Source organism: Ambystoma mexicanum, chromosome 5p (assembly GCF_040938575.1).
Source record: "Ambystoma mexicanum isolate Mex_15411 chromosome 5p, UKY_AmexF1_1, whole genome shotgun sequence".
NCBI lineage: Eukaryota > Metazoa > Chordata > Amphibia > Caudata > Ambystomatidae > Ambystoma > Ambystoma mexicanum.
The window spans coordinates 786,227,277-786,242,957 of NC_090930.1; the positions used below are offsets into that span (position 1 = coordinate 786,227,277).

At 43.0% G+C, this 15,681-nt stretch overlaps 1 protein-coding gene across 2 annotated transcripts in view; it reads left to right on the top strand.

Moving 5' to 3' along the window:
- Positions 1–15,681, top strand: part of MLH1 (mutL homolog 1) — a 949,066-nt gene that overhangs the window by 684,574 nt on the left and 248,811 nt on the right. For both annotated transcript variants that reach the window (XM_069613203.1, XM_069613202.1), the window contains exon 13: positions 14,139–14,287. In XM_069613203.1, coding sequence (XP_069469304.1) covers positions 14,139–14,287 — 149 coding nt within the window. The remainder of the gene's footprint in view (positions 1–14,138; positions 14,288–15,681) is intronic.

Consider the following 15,681-nt stretch of genomic DNA (forward strand, 5'->3'; position numbering starts at 1 on the left):
CGGGTGTGTATGTGAATGAGTGATGTGTTCATGGCATGGCCTTATGTGGATTGAAGGGGCGCGGTCTCAGCAAGGCAACAGGCCTGCAGACACTAGGTCTGGGGATGCCTTGAGTACAGTGGCCGCTTTGCGTAAGATAACTTTGAAGTGTGGAATGTGTAGCGCACATCGGACGTTCCCATTCTGCCAGCACCCTCAGGAGTGCAGGGCCACAGGTGCGAACTGCCATTGATGCTGGAGGGGGGATGGATGCCCAAGAGGCATGGGGAAAGGGGACGGAAAAAACTACTGAATGGAGGCGACACACTTATGAGGGCATCCTGCCAGTGTAAGGAAGGAGGGGTTATTTTGCCTCCTCACTGTTGCCAGAAGAGAAATCCTGGCAACAATAGAAGAGGGCCTACTGCAAGACCCGGTCCGAATCCATTTTGTATAAACCTCCAACTCCATTTAGGAGTAGGCTGCGTTCAGATTAATGTGAAGCCTCCTCTCCCCTTTTGCAGTGCTGCGAAAAGTGAACACAGCCGGCCTCCATCTTCTACTCCCCCTGAGCCTGTGCCAGACAAACCCATTTCACACAGATGTACTGGCTTAAATTGTTGCTAGCAAACAGTGTATTCTTTTATCCTTCCACTGAGCTCATCTGCCTTTTGTGTGACCAGGCCAAATGCTTCCCTGCAACCCACCCATCTCCACAAAGCTGCTCTTGAGCCTTTCACCCCGTCCTGTGGAAGTTATTGTATGGTTGCCCCTTGTTCCCATACATTCTCACTTTGATGTAGCAGAAGCGTGAGCCTAATCCACTGACCGGCCTAGAGTGCCCCGAATAGAACCTATCCACAAGTCCTCATATATTTTACCAAGACCTGATCGCACCAAGACAAATAAATCTCGAATGTGATACTCTCGTCACGCATCTGGAGAGTAAGACCATTGCACCCCTTACACCCACAAAGGCCTCGAAATGAAATGTGTTTATATGTAGTTCCAATTTATAGGTATCCCCACATTCTAGGGGTTGTACACGATTTGCATTATTCATTGTGTGTCAGAAAATGTTATGTACTTTGGAAAGTCAGGGGTGACCAACACCCGTGGAATTGACCGGACCTTCACATCGGCCAGATGAGCGCAGCCGACCCACGTGCAGCAGAGTTCTGTGTGCTGACTTTACATAAAGCCTTTATACTTCTCTCAACCACACTCCCAGTCTCATTCGCTTCTGGAAGTGTCCATTTACTAAAGCTTATATTTGTATTTTGGGGTCTCTGTACCCTCACCAGCCCAAGCAGGACAAGTTAGCGTGTCATTGATTCACCAAAAAATGGATACAACTATTCATAAAAGTTCAATAGTATTTTATTCGGTTGCTGATGTCGATGTCACAGGTGTACTAAACATTGTACGCTTCGGGTTGCTGCACAGTGTGGGAAAATCCCCTGTACTGTCCGCTGTCTCTGGGGACTTTTGCACAAATGGCGCCAACGACACGCTAGTCAGATCGCACTCCACTAGACCAACCAGACAATGCCACACCAACCAGCTTAGGGTCCCACGCATCAAACGAGCCAGAGCAGGTGGAATAAGCTTCCCTTACATTGCACCGAAGCTATGGAACGCACTTCCTAGCACACTCAGAGCAGAAACATCTCTCATTGCCTTCCGAAAAAAACTGAAAACCACCTTGTTCAACTAGATCGTCGTACAACATCATCTCCTCTTCCTTTCCTATCTTCTCCTTACTACTCTCTTGTAACTAAGTAATGACTTCTTTGTATGTATAACAAGTCATCTCTGTAACAAGCGCCACGATGCCCTATGGGCTGTATGTGCGCTTAACAAATGCGAATAAATAAATAAATAACGACACAGGCCGATATTACTTGTCGAACGCAGTGTCCACGCCTCCCATGAAGCTACCATGTAAACGAATGCTAGGCCACCGGCCTGTACCACTTGTGGAAGAGAAACATACAAGCTGTAATTTTAAATGAACGTAAGTGTACAAACCTTAGTTGAACATGCAAACTTGTAATCTATGGCATAGCTGCCAGTATAAATGTTACTTCATGGATCAATGAACTTGGGCTTTAAAGTGTAGACACATCACATAAGTGATCACCCATGCAATCCATAACGTTTGGGGGACAGAGAAATATTGTTTCTTGGTTCTACATGAAAGACACATAAGGTGACCACTATGATTTGAACAGAGCGCGAGAGAACTATTGAATTGCCAGACTACATTCATTTGGCAGTGATAGATCAAAGTTACGACAATATAGGAGACATTCATGTCCTAAGTTAAATCACATCTACAGCACACTTATTCGTTGCTTGGATTGCGAGGGCGAATTGTTGCTCGAAGTTCATGCATAAGGACCATTATAATCCTCAACACGAACCTTGTGAGGCAGGCTGCCCTGAATTCATGCAGCACCGTAACGTATAACAGTGGTGTCTTCTTCCAGGCCAAGCAGCCAGAGTTTTCTCGGCAGCAGCAGTTCTCCACCTCGGTTGGCATGACCTTGCACCGATTGCAGGTACACCAGGTGGAGATGTCGTCCATGCGACTAGGCTAAGGCTCTTGATCGGATGATTCGTCTTCCCAACTGTCGTCCGAAGCCCCATCGTTTCGGCATCTTTCTCTTTCCACTAATTCTGCCTCGGAATTCTCTGGTAGGGCATTATTGATGCCATCATACGACAAAATTGAAATCGATAGTAATGCTGGCACTAATAGCTGTATGCACGGGTTTCGAGCAAGGAGGATAGCTGAACAGAGCAGAAAGGAGTCACAGTTTATTCGACAAAAGACTGTGAAACGAATGAAAAAGCAACTCTGAGGTTGTCTGATGAGAAGCAGTCTGTTTATACCTCTTGAGGAAAGAGGCGTCCTGCCATTTCCATGGAGACACTCTATTAGCAGAGAACGTTGACACTGGCGTGCATTCGCATTATTAAATTGGCCGTACGTGTTGAGTGATGTCAGCTTCAGGGGCGGGGACTACGATTTAGTGCCGGCAGGGCACTTGAGCTTAGGGCGATGCAGCAATGGATAAGATTAGCACAAAATGGCCATGCCCTGCTGCCTGATTTCGCATTTGTAAAAGTGAGGAAAACCAAGGTAAGGTTCACAGGAAATGTTTTTTTACGATCGATCAACGGTTTATGGTCATAAGACCGAAAAAATAAATCTCAGAAAAAAAAATCTTGAAATTTGTTTTTAATTACGTTTTTAATTCGAAATGGGGGGTTCCCCCCAACCCCTTTTTTTTTTTTTTTAACCATTTTTTTTTTATCCCGGACCCCAAAATAAATATATAATTAAAAAAGAGAAATTCGACTTTTTTTCAGTCTTTTTTTTCGACCTTATTGTTAGTCGAGATTTTTTTTTTTGAGATTTTGACCGACCACCTCGATCAACGTATGCTTAAAAACACATGCCCGAACGCGTGGGACAGTAATATTTTTGAGAGCACTACTCCTTTAACTTTGCCTGGTATACTCTTCTGCCAGGGCTTTTCCTTGTATACTTCACTCTCACACTTAGGAACTTGCCTTTGCATGGTATATTTCCCTGCCGGGTTTGGTATGCATTTCCTCAAGCTTTTGACTTGGTCTCTTTAAAATACTTGTTTTTGCCTGGAATACTCTCCAGCCAGGACCTCTATGCAGCTTTCATTCTTCTTGCCCATAAAGTAATATTTGCTCAGTATCGATTTGAGAACTCTGGTTTAACACAATTCGCTTCGCTTTCCATACTTTCAATTACTGTGTTTCCTTTTCTTTCATATGGGAACAGTGATCTGTTTGTGCTCTGTTTACAAGCCCCTTTAAACTCTCTACAGGCTTCACTCGTCTCTTTGGTTATTGGCGTAGAGCGGCATTCACCCTCTAGAAACCTGGTAATCCGCTATCCTTCCCTGGGCTTACCGGATGCTTTAGTGGTCTCTTGTGGTTCTCTGTTCTCTCTCCTTTCAGGTTGCCGGCCCAGCGTGTGGTCCGTCAGTTGCTGCTCCTTCGCCGTGCCTTGTTCTGCGACAATGGACAAAAGCTTATATAAGTTGTGCGAATGTAATCATAGTGTGAGAACTGAGTATATCAAACCAACACTACGTACAAGTCATAGGGACTTGATTTTCCATGTGTCAATTGTGTTCACAGTGTATCATGTTTGTATTAATTGGAGTATTAATTATCACGCCATCAGATGTTGTATACTGATGAATGTAGATGTTTTTAACAAATGATTTCTATGTAAAATAACAGGTGGCTAAACCTGTGATTTGATGTATTATTAAATAAAATGGATTCATGCTTTTGTATGTAACATCAGTTTGATCCTTTGATATCAACCTATATTTGTTTTGATGGTTGTGTTTAAGAGCATCTTGAGGATTAGATAGGGTACATATTTTATTTGTGTTTGATGACCTTCATTTGGTTTTTTGTATATATACACTCCCACTAAGCAGGAAGGTCTAACACTCTATAGTGGGGCGTGCCTGTGTGATAATATTGACTACATCATATATATTACAGGGCCTGTGGTAGCAGCACTGTAGTTATGGTTAAGTTGCTCAACTCGTACAGCACTTTTTGGCATGGCTATAGGCCATGCCCTCAAGAATCTGGCCACACACACTATAGTAATATGTGTATAGTAATTTTAGGTACTGTAGGGAGAGTATACAGTATTTGTAATATGGTGGAATGATATAATGGAAGTGCATATGGTGTTTATGATTGTAGTACAAATGAGGATAGTGCTCCTTGATGTCTCCTCCGTCCTTCACACGGTCAACCATTATATCCTCATTAAGCGGTTACATGATACCTTTAGCATCATGGACCGGGCACTTGACTGGTTGACCTGTGTCCCTCACTAACCGCCCTTCCCAGCTGCTACTGGGCCATTTGTACTCAACCAACTCACTTTCTACCTGCAGAGACCCTAGGGTTCTATCCTATGATTGTGGCTCGTCAATATCTTTATTTATTTAATATGTGCTCAGCCACACAAGGCTTTACATATAAAAACATCAGAATACAAACTCCAGAGATACTTCAGATAAAATTGAATACATATAGAACTAATTAAAACAGGGTGCCAACAGACCATTCCGTTAAAATAGATAAAACAAGTTCATGAAAGTTCATCATGTGGAACATAAGAGTCTCTTCAATATCTATTTCGTCCCTCTGGCTCACCTGATGTCCTTCTTCATTTCTCATTTCCAGTGTTATGTTAATGGTACACAGCTTTCCTTAACCTTGTCTCATCTAATTTCTTCACTTTGTTTTTTATCCCTGATTGTTTGATCACCATCGAGGCATTGTGTGTGGCTAACAATCTCTGTCTCAATGCCAGTAAGACAGAGATATTTCTTATTGTGACACTTGTCCCCTGTTTTTCTCCTACCCTCTGGCTGCCCTCTTTGGACCCTTTACTCACCATCCTGTGGGGCCAAAAACCTTGGTGTTATCTTTAAGTTTCTCTCTCTCCTTTGGTCCTTGCATTTTGGAACATGTAAAGAAAGCCCACATTCATCTTCAACTCCTTATAGGCACTCTACTGTTCCTCACATTCCCACCAAAAGCTCAATGTCTCTCGAGCCCTGGTCCTTTGTAGGCTGGACTACTGCAACATCATCTTCCTTAACATCCCCCTTTGTTGTCTGCGCCCCCTTCGGCTAATCTAAAATAGGGCTGCAAGACGTATCCTTGGCCTCAAGCTCAGGGATCGTATAGCTACAGCCCTAAAATGTGTACTTTGGCTCCTCGTAGTTGCAAGGATGAAATTCAAGATCCTCTATCATTGAAAAGGCTTTCTGGGGCCTGGGACAACAGTACCCCCGCCTTTGTCTACATAAATACTGCCCTGCTTGAGCCCTCCGCTCCTGTAACTACATTCCCTGCTTGTCAAACGCTTTTTGAAACAGAGTTTGGGTGGCATGTATCTCTCTTTAGCCAGTGCCTCTCTTTGGAACAGCCTGCCTGCTCCTCTTATACTTCAGCTGGACTTCCCTAAGTTTTGGAAAGTTACTTTGCTTTCCTTTTCCTGTTACTTATTCCCTTCCCTGCTAACTCATACCACTGAGCCTGGTGGCTTGGTCCCTTATGAACCTTGCAGATTCCAGGCCCTATATCTAGTTGACACCAGTCCATAGTCCACCCCCCCAACCTTCAATACTGCCCTTGCTGGTCTACCGCCTCGCAGCTGTGTACCCTACCCTTGGGACTCCTCTGCTCCAGCAGTTAGCCAGTGGCCTCTCACCTTGGAATCTCTTGGCACTTTCCTTCTGGGTTTCTATCAGCACTTGGCAATCCCTACTCCCCTTTCCATTCATGCGCTTCTCTTACTGCACAATACATATGTGCATTAATAGCAGCAGTGTGTATAAATTATTTGGATAAGCAAGGGAAATGTCCCAGGAGGATAGCTCAGCGGCAACATGCTTGCCTTGGAAGCAAGACGACACGAAGCAACACAGGTTCGATCCCCGGGTCCGTGCTTGGAAACCTCTGGGTATTTAAGCGCGTTATAAATACGCAACTAAGACAAATAAAAAAACAATGATGCAACTAAACAAAGAAAAACAATTCCTGTAACAGCGCCTCGATGCCTGTGGGCTGTGTGAGCGCTTAAAAAATACAAATTCAAAAATGCAGATGCAAAAGATTTCTAGAACATGCTTAAGTGGCAGTTGTGGTATGGAAGCTTAATGTGTTGAATGGGTTATATGTAGAGTTTTTGGAACTGATTGGTGGATAGATGTGTGACTGTTTGAAAGCAGGCAACGAGTTAGTGTTAAAAAAATAACAGTAAAAAGGATAGAGGGGATGTCTTTTGCGATGGTGTGCACATACAATCTGGGTTTTTTAATGATGCATGGTCTGGAGAGGGGACTGCGGAGACCTTGGATACTCATTATATGCCAAGGGAAATGTTGGAGAATTGTATTGTGTCGAACTACTTTACTTAAAATTGTAAAGTAAATGGAGTCTATAAAGTTATTTTTTTACTTCTATTTTTTAACTGTGAAAGGTGGTTCCTAAAGGAAAATTTTTTGGGTGTTTTTTTATTTTGAATGTCTCTTTCTTTGTAGGAGAGGCAAGGAAGTAAGGTGGGGATGGAAATAAGGAAAGGGGCCCCAACCACTGATATGGAGGGGCAGGTAAACAGGGGAAGATGTTGGGCGTGCGTTAAATCTAAGGTAGGGGGCATTGTTTTTCATGCTCCTTGATTACAGCTTCAAAAGCACTTCAAAACCTCTCCCCTCTGCAGAGTGGTGTGTTGCAGTATATACAGAGTACTGTTGTCTTGGAAAGATATGGATCAACAGCCTCTTATATGACTTGCAAGGTAGCTGATGGGATTTTGTGCCCCACAGGGGCAGTATTGGTTGAGGAAGATAAGGTAGAGGAAGATAACCTACTACTTCCTGAGAAAGGAACAGCCATTCTCAGAGCATTCCAGTGGTAGGATTTGGTGTGGTGGCGTATGGATATGGTCCCGTAGGAGTACTGCCCAGGTTGTCCGCGACTGAGATCAGTGCATTTGAGCTTGGTAGCCTTAGCCTTTGTTACACCCCCAGTGATGGTAAAGAACCGCCACACCTATGATTCTCTCTGGGTGCTGGAGGTAGGCATTTACTCCATCTCATCTTCCTGGTCCTTGTGATTCTTTTCTGCCTCATTGTACTTTTTCCGTTGTATAGGTCTTCCAACACAACCCCTTGTAAGAACTTTTTATGACAATTTAATATACGATGTCAATAGCGATGTTATAAATGACATTTGTGATGTCCTGGTTAGTGTTAGTGTTAGCAGTGCACGGTGGTGGCACGAGTTATGGTTGCTTAGCTTACCATAACTGGTGAATTTCTGGGGGTTTTCTGTTTTACTTGTAACCATAACTTCCATTTAACAATATTTTTACACTGGAAAAAAAATACATTATATATATATATATATATATTCACTAACAAAAACATTGTTAAAGGGACGTTATGGTTAAGTTGCACTAGCAAAAACATATGACATTCTATGGAAAAACTGCACTGCTAAGACTACCACCCATAACATCTGAAATTATTTTTAATGTAAAGTCCCTACAAGGGGTTGTGTTTATAATGTTGGTAACATGATGTCAGGGGGGATTGTATAATTTTGAAGAAGTAATAACTAGCTAACAATTCAAGACTTACTACACACTTGTGCTAATACAAAGTATGCATATGAAGACCCACAATGCATACAAATCAGAGGCACATACAGGGAAACTAAAGTAAGGAAGAGCGAAACCGCATCATCAGAAAATGTTAATAGCACTAACGTTTATATTCATGTATACAAATGAATTGTATGTTTCAGGCCTGCCTATTGCCCCATGTATGTTCATCATGAACATAGACCAAATCGAAAGGTAAGTACTTTAAGAACATGTGAAAAGGTTAACGTCTAGATATACAGCACCTTTTGAATTTTAATATTCTGACTCTCAGTGACCAAAACAGGCCTAGATATTTCAGTCACCAAAAATAAGTGGGTCACATATGTGATGTCATCAATGACATTTGTGATGTCATCTTTGATGATATGGGTGTTACTCTTAGCAGTGCTTGGTGATGGCGCAAGTTATGGTTGCTTAGCTTACCATAACTGTCGAATTCCAGGGGCTTTTCGTTTTTACCTGTAACAATAACGTCCCTGTAACAATGTTTTTCCATAGAATTTTATAGGTTTTTGCTAGTGTAACTTAACCGTAACGTCCCTTTTAACAATATTTTTGTTAGTGAATTTCATAGGTTTTTAGTAGGGCACTGTAAGCAGAATGTTGCTTTAGCATAGCGTTTTCTGTAAAGAGGATAGGTATTTCGTACGGCAACATAACCATAACATCCCGTTAACAATGGTTTGTTATTAATTCCTTGGTTGACCTCACGATAATCGTGTGGAAAGGGCATGGTGTCTGGTGTATGTATCCATTTGCGCTACCCCTTACTTTTCTGAATAGTGTTGGCGTATCGTACCAATTATACATGTACATAGTAAATGTTGTGTAGTATGGCAGTAGGCTCTCTTTTTGTGTTAACAGGACATGATAAATCTGTGCCGCACAGTACTGGCCGAGATGCGTACAAATGAGCAATATGGATGTTTCCTACAGACACTGCACCTGGTTGGCTTATGTGCAATCACACTGCAAGTATCCATAGGACTCCATTAGTGGCCGCATGGCTGCATCTTTTAAGTAGTTGTGGAAGCGCACACGTTTCCGTTCCACACCTAGACCCATGCATAGGTCATCCACTGTATGCTGTAACACCGCCCCTGTCGCCAGCCCTACGGAATCATGCAGAAAGCTACTGCATTTAAAGTACTGCTGCCGACTTCGTGGGTGGCTCTGCAAACCTACCAATGTGTGGCTACAGTACTCCTTGCTACATAATGACCAGCAACCTGCATTGTCACGTGGCCGTGTTAAATGTTGCATTCATTTCATTTATCTGCTGCTTGCCTTTCCATGACCCGTGAAACAAATCCATTGTGTCTGCACTCAGCGGGGTGACGGAAAGTATCAAGAGGTCACCTGCCGGTCGTACATTTGAAGAAAACATGTAAGTGCAGGTGGGACGGTTTGTACTTAATCTGCAAAATGGCAAAGCTGCTGCACTTTCCTCATGCACATACTAGTGCATGTAAAGGCAAGTAAGGAAACCGCAAAATATGCAGAGCGCAAACAACTTTAGTGCCGTTTACAAACGCGCTGTAGATGCATGGGTCACACAGAATAAATGGTTTGCTGCTGCACGTAATGAAGCTGTGTTTCCCGTCCTTGTAAACATTCTTGTATTCTACAATGTATGTATATCCGTGAATGCTACCCCTAACAGTAATGGCGTAGCATAAACTGTTTCTACTGCATATGACGACAACTGAAAACAAAGCACCAGGGACCAGTGGGCAGGCTACCGCCCTTCCAGCAATTACGTAGGGTACTTTCATGTACAGCATTTTGCACATCTGCTGGGGGCAAGAAGGGGGTCACTCCTGTAGGGCAGCGGAGCTGTAAAACAACCTTTGCAAACCATATGCCGCGCTACAGACCCTTACCTGGCAAAGGGCATTGTATTGTGCATGTATTGCAAAGCGTTACTGTACAAAGGGAAGGTACTTGGAAGGGCGTGGTAATGGTCCTTACGGAAGCATTATAATGACTGGCGCCTATGTAGGTGAGGACCACCCAATAATTCCGTCTCCCGGCTCGTCCCATATAGTATCCAGACAGGTGCTGCCCCTTCTGTACCAGACCTTTCCTACCGTTCCTTCTGTGGCGTGTGTGAGAACACCATAATAAAAATGAACTGTGAAAGAGAAAAAGGTAAATGAAAGCACCTTTCACAGATCAACAACAGAATTCCCAATGCACGCATGCAGGGCAGGAGGCGTGGCAGTGTGGTAAACACTAATTCAATCGGTTTCAAAGGGGGTCGCTGTTCAAAGAGGTATTTGTAGGTGTTCCAGAGCATTTTCAAGATACCCACAGCGCAACACTAAGTACAAAATAATTTCACTACGTTCAAGAAGGGCACCAAGCCAATTTAGATGGGGTGTGCAAAAATCCAGATGGCTGGCATAGTAAGAAAAACGTTATAGCTAGGGAAAAGTATTCGTGCTGTGAAACGTCATAGTCCCATGGGTGAAGGATGCCATTGGCACATTTCGAACAAAGCCACAAATACTCTTCTTTGCAATCAACCACGCTGTCTGCATTCATAGAAAATGAAATGATGCTGCCACATCGGTGGCGGCATAATGCACTACAAACGTCTGCAAGAGATCTGAAGCAAACGCATGAACTGGGCAAGTGCCTCCTTCATCGCAAAAAGCACTTAAGGTTGTGTAACATGCTGCGCCATTTTCCCTGCACAATGAACACCAATAATATCGCATGATTGCGTGTCACCAAAGTGTCACACAGAGAAACCAAAATCTGGCACTTCCTTGTAGCTACTCCATTGCACTACAAATGCACCTGATAGATTGCAAAATGAGTAGCCACTGCACAGTGTTTTCCATTCACTTTCACTCAGTGTATGCCGGAATCCCCTAAAACATGCACACTGTGCCTCGTGAAACACGCAGCCATAACCGCACTTCTGTCAACATATACACTGTGTACCACAGTCTGTCCGTACACACCACACCCACAAACTTTATTGCCCAATCCTGTAGCCTCTGTAGGCCCATTTCTATGGCCGTCATCTGCAAACGGGTCGTATGTAACACATGCCACCCTGCAACTATTGCAATATTTGCTGACTTTTTCTTCTGGGCGAGCGCAGCGTCGTTAGGTGTGGTGGTTCTTAAAAGATCCTTTGGGTTTTTCTTTTTTTTTTTTTAAAGGTGCTTCTGCGGAAATACTTTTTTTGCGGTCTTCATACGTAAGTGTGTGTTTTGAACATCAGCTGACATTCTTATAATAGGGTCTTCACTGCAGTGTGTAGATTGTGAAACAACATTTAATTGCCACTGTGCGACAAAGACATGCCATTTGCCTTGAATAGGTGTATGTATCGCAAACCAATGTTCTCATTCGTACTAGAGAACATCCCAGCAGTAATCACAAAGTCACACATGCTTCTGTTGATGCAACCCCTTCCGACCTCTGGCTGGCGACAGGAATCCTTGGAATACTTCCACACTATTCTCGGGGGTATACATGACAAAAGCCCCTTGGCAGTAGGAAAAATGTGCTGAACTGCTTTCATCATAATCTTTAGTTGACTAAACACACTGGAACAAGGCATGTAACCCAAAAAGAAGGCTCCAAAGTGCACAATCACAAAATGTACAGTTGCCGAAGAGGCTAAGCGTCGACATTCTAGAAGCAGTCCGCCGAAACAGCACGATTCGACACTACACCACAAAGCGTCCACTCCCTCCAAACCAAAATTGCCAGACAAGTCTTATTGGAGGATATACATGCACAGATCTTCCACAAAACCATCACCCACGACGAAAACTGTACGTCTTGCTATGTTTGCCAGCCGCAGTACACAAAGTAATGGGGAAACTGAATGCCGCCCTTTCCTGTGACGCACACCCAGAGCACCTGATTGGCCAACATCCATAGTCTCATTTCCATTGGCCACCATGGGAGAAGCGCAAAATGTGCTACGTGCCTTCCTTCAATGAGCCCAAGGGCCACGCCCCGGTGAGCAGGAGGATTCCTTCTCCCTGTTGGAGCTCTTTCCTGCACGTACACCCCGAGCACCTCCTTGGCTAAAGGCCATAGTCCCATTTCCATTGGCCAGCATGCTAAGAAGCGCAGAATATGACACTTGCCATTTTCCAAGGACCGCGTGGGCTGCGCTCCAGTAGAGCAGGAGTCCTCCTTCGTATTGGTGCGCTTTCCTGTGACGCACACTCTGAGCACCACCTGATAGGACAATCGCTGCAGTCCCATTTCCATATGCCAGCATGGTGAGAAGTGCCGAATGTGGCACGTGTGGGTCCCCAAGTACGTTGAGCTCTGGGCCCGAGGGAAGCAGGAGTCCCTCTTCCTATTGGCGCACACCCGAATCATTTGATTGGGCAATCCCTATAGTAACAATTTCGTGGCTGCCACTCGCAAAATCCCCAGATGTAGCTTTTGCGCTGCGTGTGGGCATGAGGAATAACTTGCAACCAGGTTAGGGGTAGTTCGTGGTAAAGGGGGGGGGGGGGAGTCTTCAAAGAGCCGGCTGGTTTTCTTCTGGCAACACATTGCCACAGAAAATACCACCTGGTATCAACCAGCACTCTATGGAATATAAACGGTTGCTTCCACCAGAGAACTTCAGAGCCACAGTCTAAGCCTTAGCATTATCTCGCCTGGACGTAGGGAAGACTCATCACAGAATCAAAGACATTTGACCACATATGTGCTCTAAGGGAACTGCACTGGTTACCTATCCCTGCCCGGATACTTTTAACGATAGCCTGCCTCATATCCCAGATATCTAACTTGCCAAAGATCTCACTGGTGCAGACTATTGCGAGGCTGGAGATCAAATGTAGTCCCAAAGATAGTAAACTAGCATGTTCTTGCTCCGCGCAGGCCTTCTGGAACTCTATCCTAGTCACAATTAGGGTGGCCCCAGTGCTCTTGCTGTTTGGGAAGGACCTGAATTCCCTGCTCTTCAGTAAGCACTTAAGTAACACATAGGATTCTAAGCGCCTCCTTTGAGGAGAACACCACTATGTGGGCCTGTGGCTCTTAGATCTACAACTTGAATGTGTCCCTCCTTGGGGCCAGCATACATTACAATCCTCAACCAACCTTGTGTAGCTCTTCATTCCTCCCTAGCTAGGTGTGCACGCTCTACAAGCCCAAATAGAAATACAAATGAAAATACACAATGGAAAAATCTATTCATACAGAAAATACCACTGGTATTACACACTTTAAAACAAACAAGAAGCTAATGGGCTGAAAAACACACCATTTAAACATGGAATTATAAAACCCAGCCTTTATAACCATTGCAAATGCCACAATTTTAATTAAAACTAGCACGCAGACTTTCTTAAGTAGTCCTTCACATGCGAATAAAACCTTAACTTGTACTACATCACTGATTCACAACTCTTGCTTTAAATAGTGAGATTACTTTAGTCCAATATTCCTTTACAATCTTTGCAGACATAAAGGACAATATTGGCCCCTGTATGGGTATTCAGTCGTGATTTGAGGGCGCCGTACAATGTGGACCTTTATTAGGCACTTGTTAAATACCAGTGTTTGAAAATATGAACAAATCGATAATAGCAGCAAGGTATGAAGTGTACAATTGTGTCAAAAAAAGATGTGGAATTGGAGACATACTGGCAATTGTGGTGGGAAAATTCATGGAGCAAAAGAATGATATGCAGTGCTTGAATAGGCAGTAAGATGACCATAGCAGTCATTTTCTGCTGTCAAATCGATAATATGGTATTCTAGAAGTAAGTAGGTTCTTGAACGGTGTGTAGTATTCCATGTTTTATACCTGCAGACTTGACAGTAGATCAAATTGAACATTTTGTATAAAGCGCAATGCAATGATTGCTTGCCTTCTAAAGTCCTTCTTTATCACCATTTACAGGAAGCGCCAGCGGACAGATTCTGAAGTAGAAATGGTGGAAGCTGATTCTAGGAAGAATATGACTGCTGCCAGCACTCCAAAGAGGAGAATCATAAACCTGAGCAGCATAATTAGTTTGCGGGAAGAAAGTGTTGACTGTGCACACAAAGGTGGGCTTTTTGTTTACTAGCTGCAGCTTGCTCTTGCTTGTCGACTGTTACTCTGATTATATCTTGGGGCTTCTCTAGCTTAATAAGCCAGATACATTAATGTCATTTGAGCGAGCTTTTGAGTATTCCTTTCAATAGATGAACATGTCACAGTGAGCAGCAGATGTGTGTTTGAAATAGAGGTAGTCATGAAGAAAAAAAAGCCTACGAGCAGCAGTATCATGATAGATCAGAAAAGTATGAATGGTATCCTAAGATTGGATACCCCTGTCCCCTGCACACCTATATACTGATGATTTCCAACCAGTCAAAATTCCATACTGTAAAGAAAGTAAACCTTCCTTAAGGTATGACAGTATGTTGTAATAATTTAATGAATACAAATAGTTTTAAGACTCAATATTGTCATTACATTCTTTACATTTCAGCAATAGCTCAATTCCTTTTGAGTAAAGTAAATTCACTTCATCAGGAGCACAAAATAACTTCTGTCAAACAATATAGATAATGTCGTATTACCATTACATAGAATTATATACACAGAGAGTTATTTCCGAAAAATATATTAAGAAATAACATTTCCATAACCACTCCTGTGTCAACACTACGTATCGCAATAAGAATCAAATAAGGGAGTTAGAGACCGCTTAATAGTAATAATGATAGTCTATAATCAGATTTGAATACCAGAAATTGAACATAAAGAATCCCGAATTAATCTTCCTAGGTAAATCCAAGAAAAGTCATGGTAGATATCAAAAATAGGAAAAAAGCATCACATCGGGAGCATAGCAATCTATTAGGAGGCCATAAATGTGCTCCCATCACCAAACATAGATGTATGAAAAAGTTCATAAAAAGAAATTCAAAGTTATCTTATGCTGATCACAGAAGTAAATCCATAGGGTATGTTGGCAAAAATCGCTAAAACGATATGACCTGCATTGTAAACTTCCACTAGAAAAAATCTATGGGAAGATAAAGCAACATATAATAGAATTTGAAATAAAAACGAATTGAATAGATAATGGGAAGTGAAGCAGGGTAGAGACTTGTTAGGAAATCTGTGTCAGTCACAAGGGAAAGGTGACGACCAGCTGGTGAGTAAGGATCATGGAAGAATCGAAGTAGAAAACAAACAAAACATTTCAGAAAAGAAGGTATGAAAGTATACATGTGGCCCTAAATAAATAGTTAAACAAGTGTCATCAAGGTACTTATTTTAGCTAAGCGAAAACCGTGCACCAAAGTAATTGTAGGGCGATAAAATAGCCGCCCGTGTATGAAGAAGCTGAATATATATAAAGATGGCTGAATTGCCGTAGGAAAGTGATGACATCATTGCACGATGACATCATTCTGTTACCGTAACGAGCGTACACCCAAGTATGGAA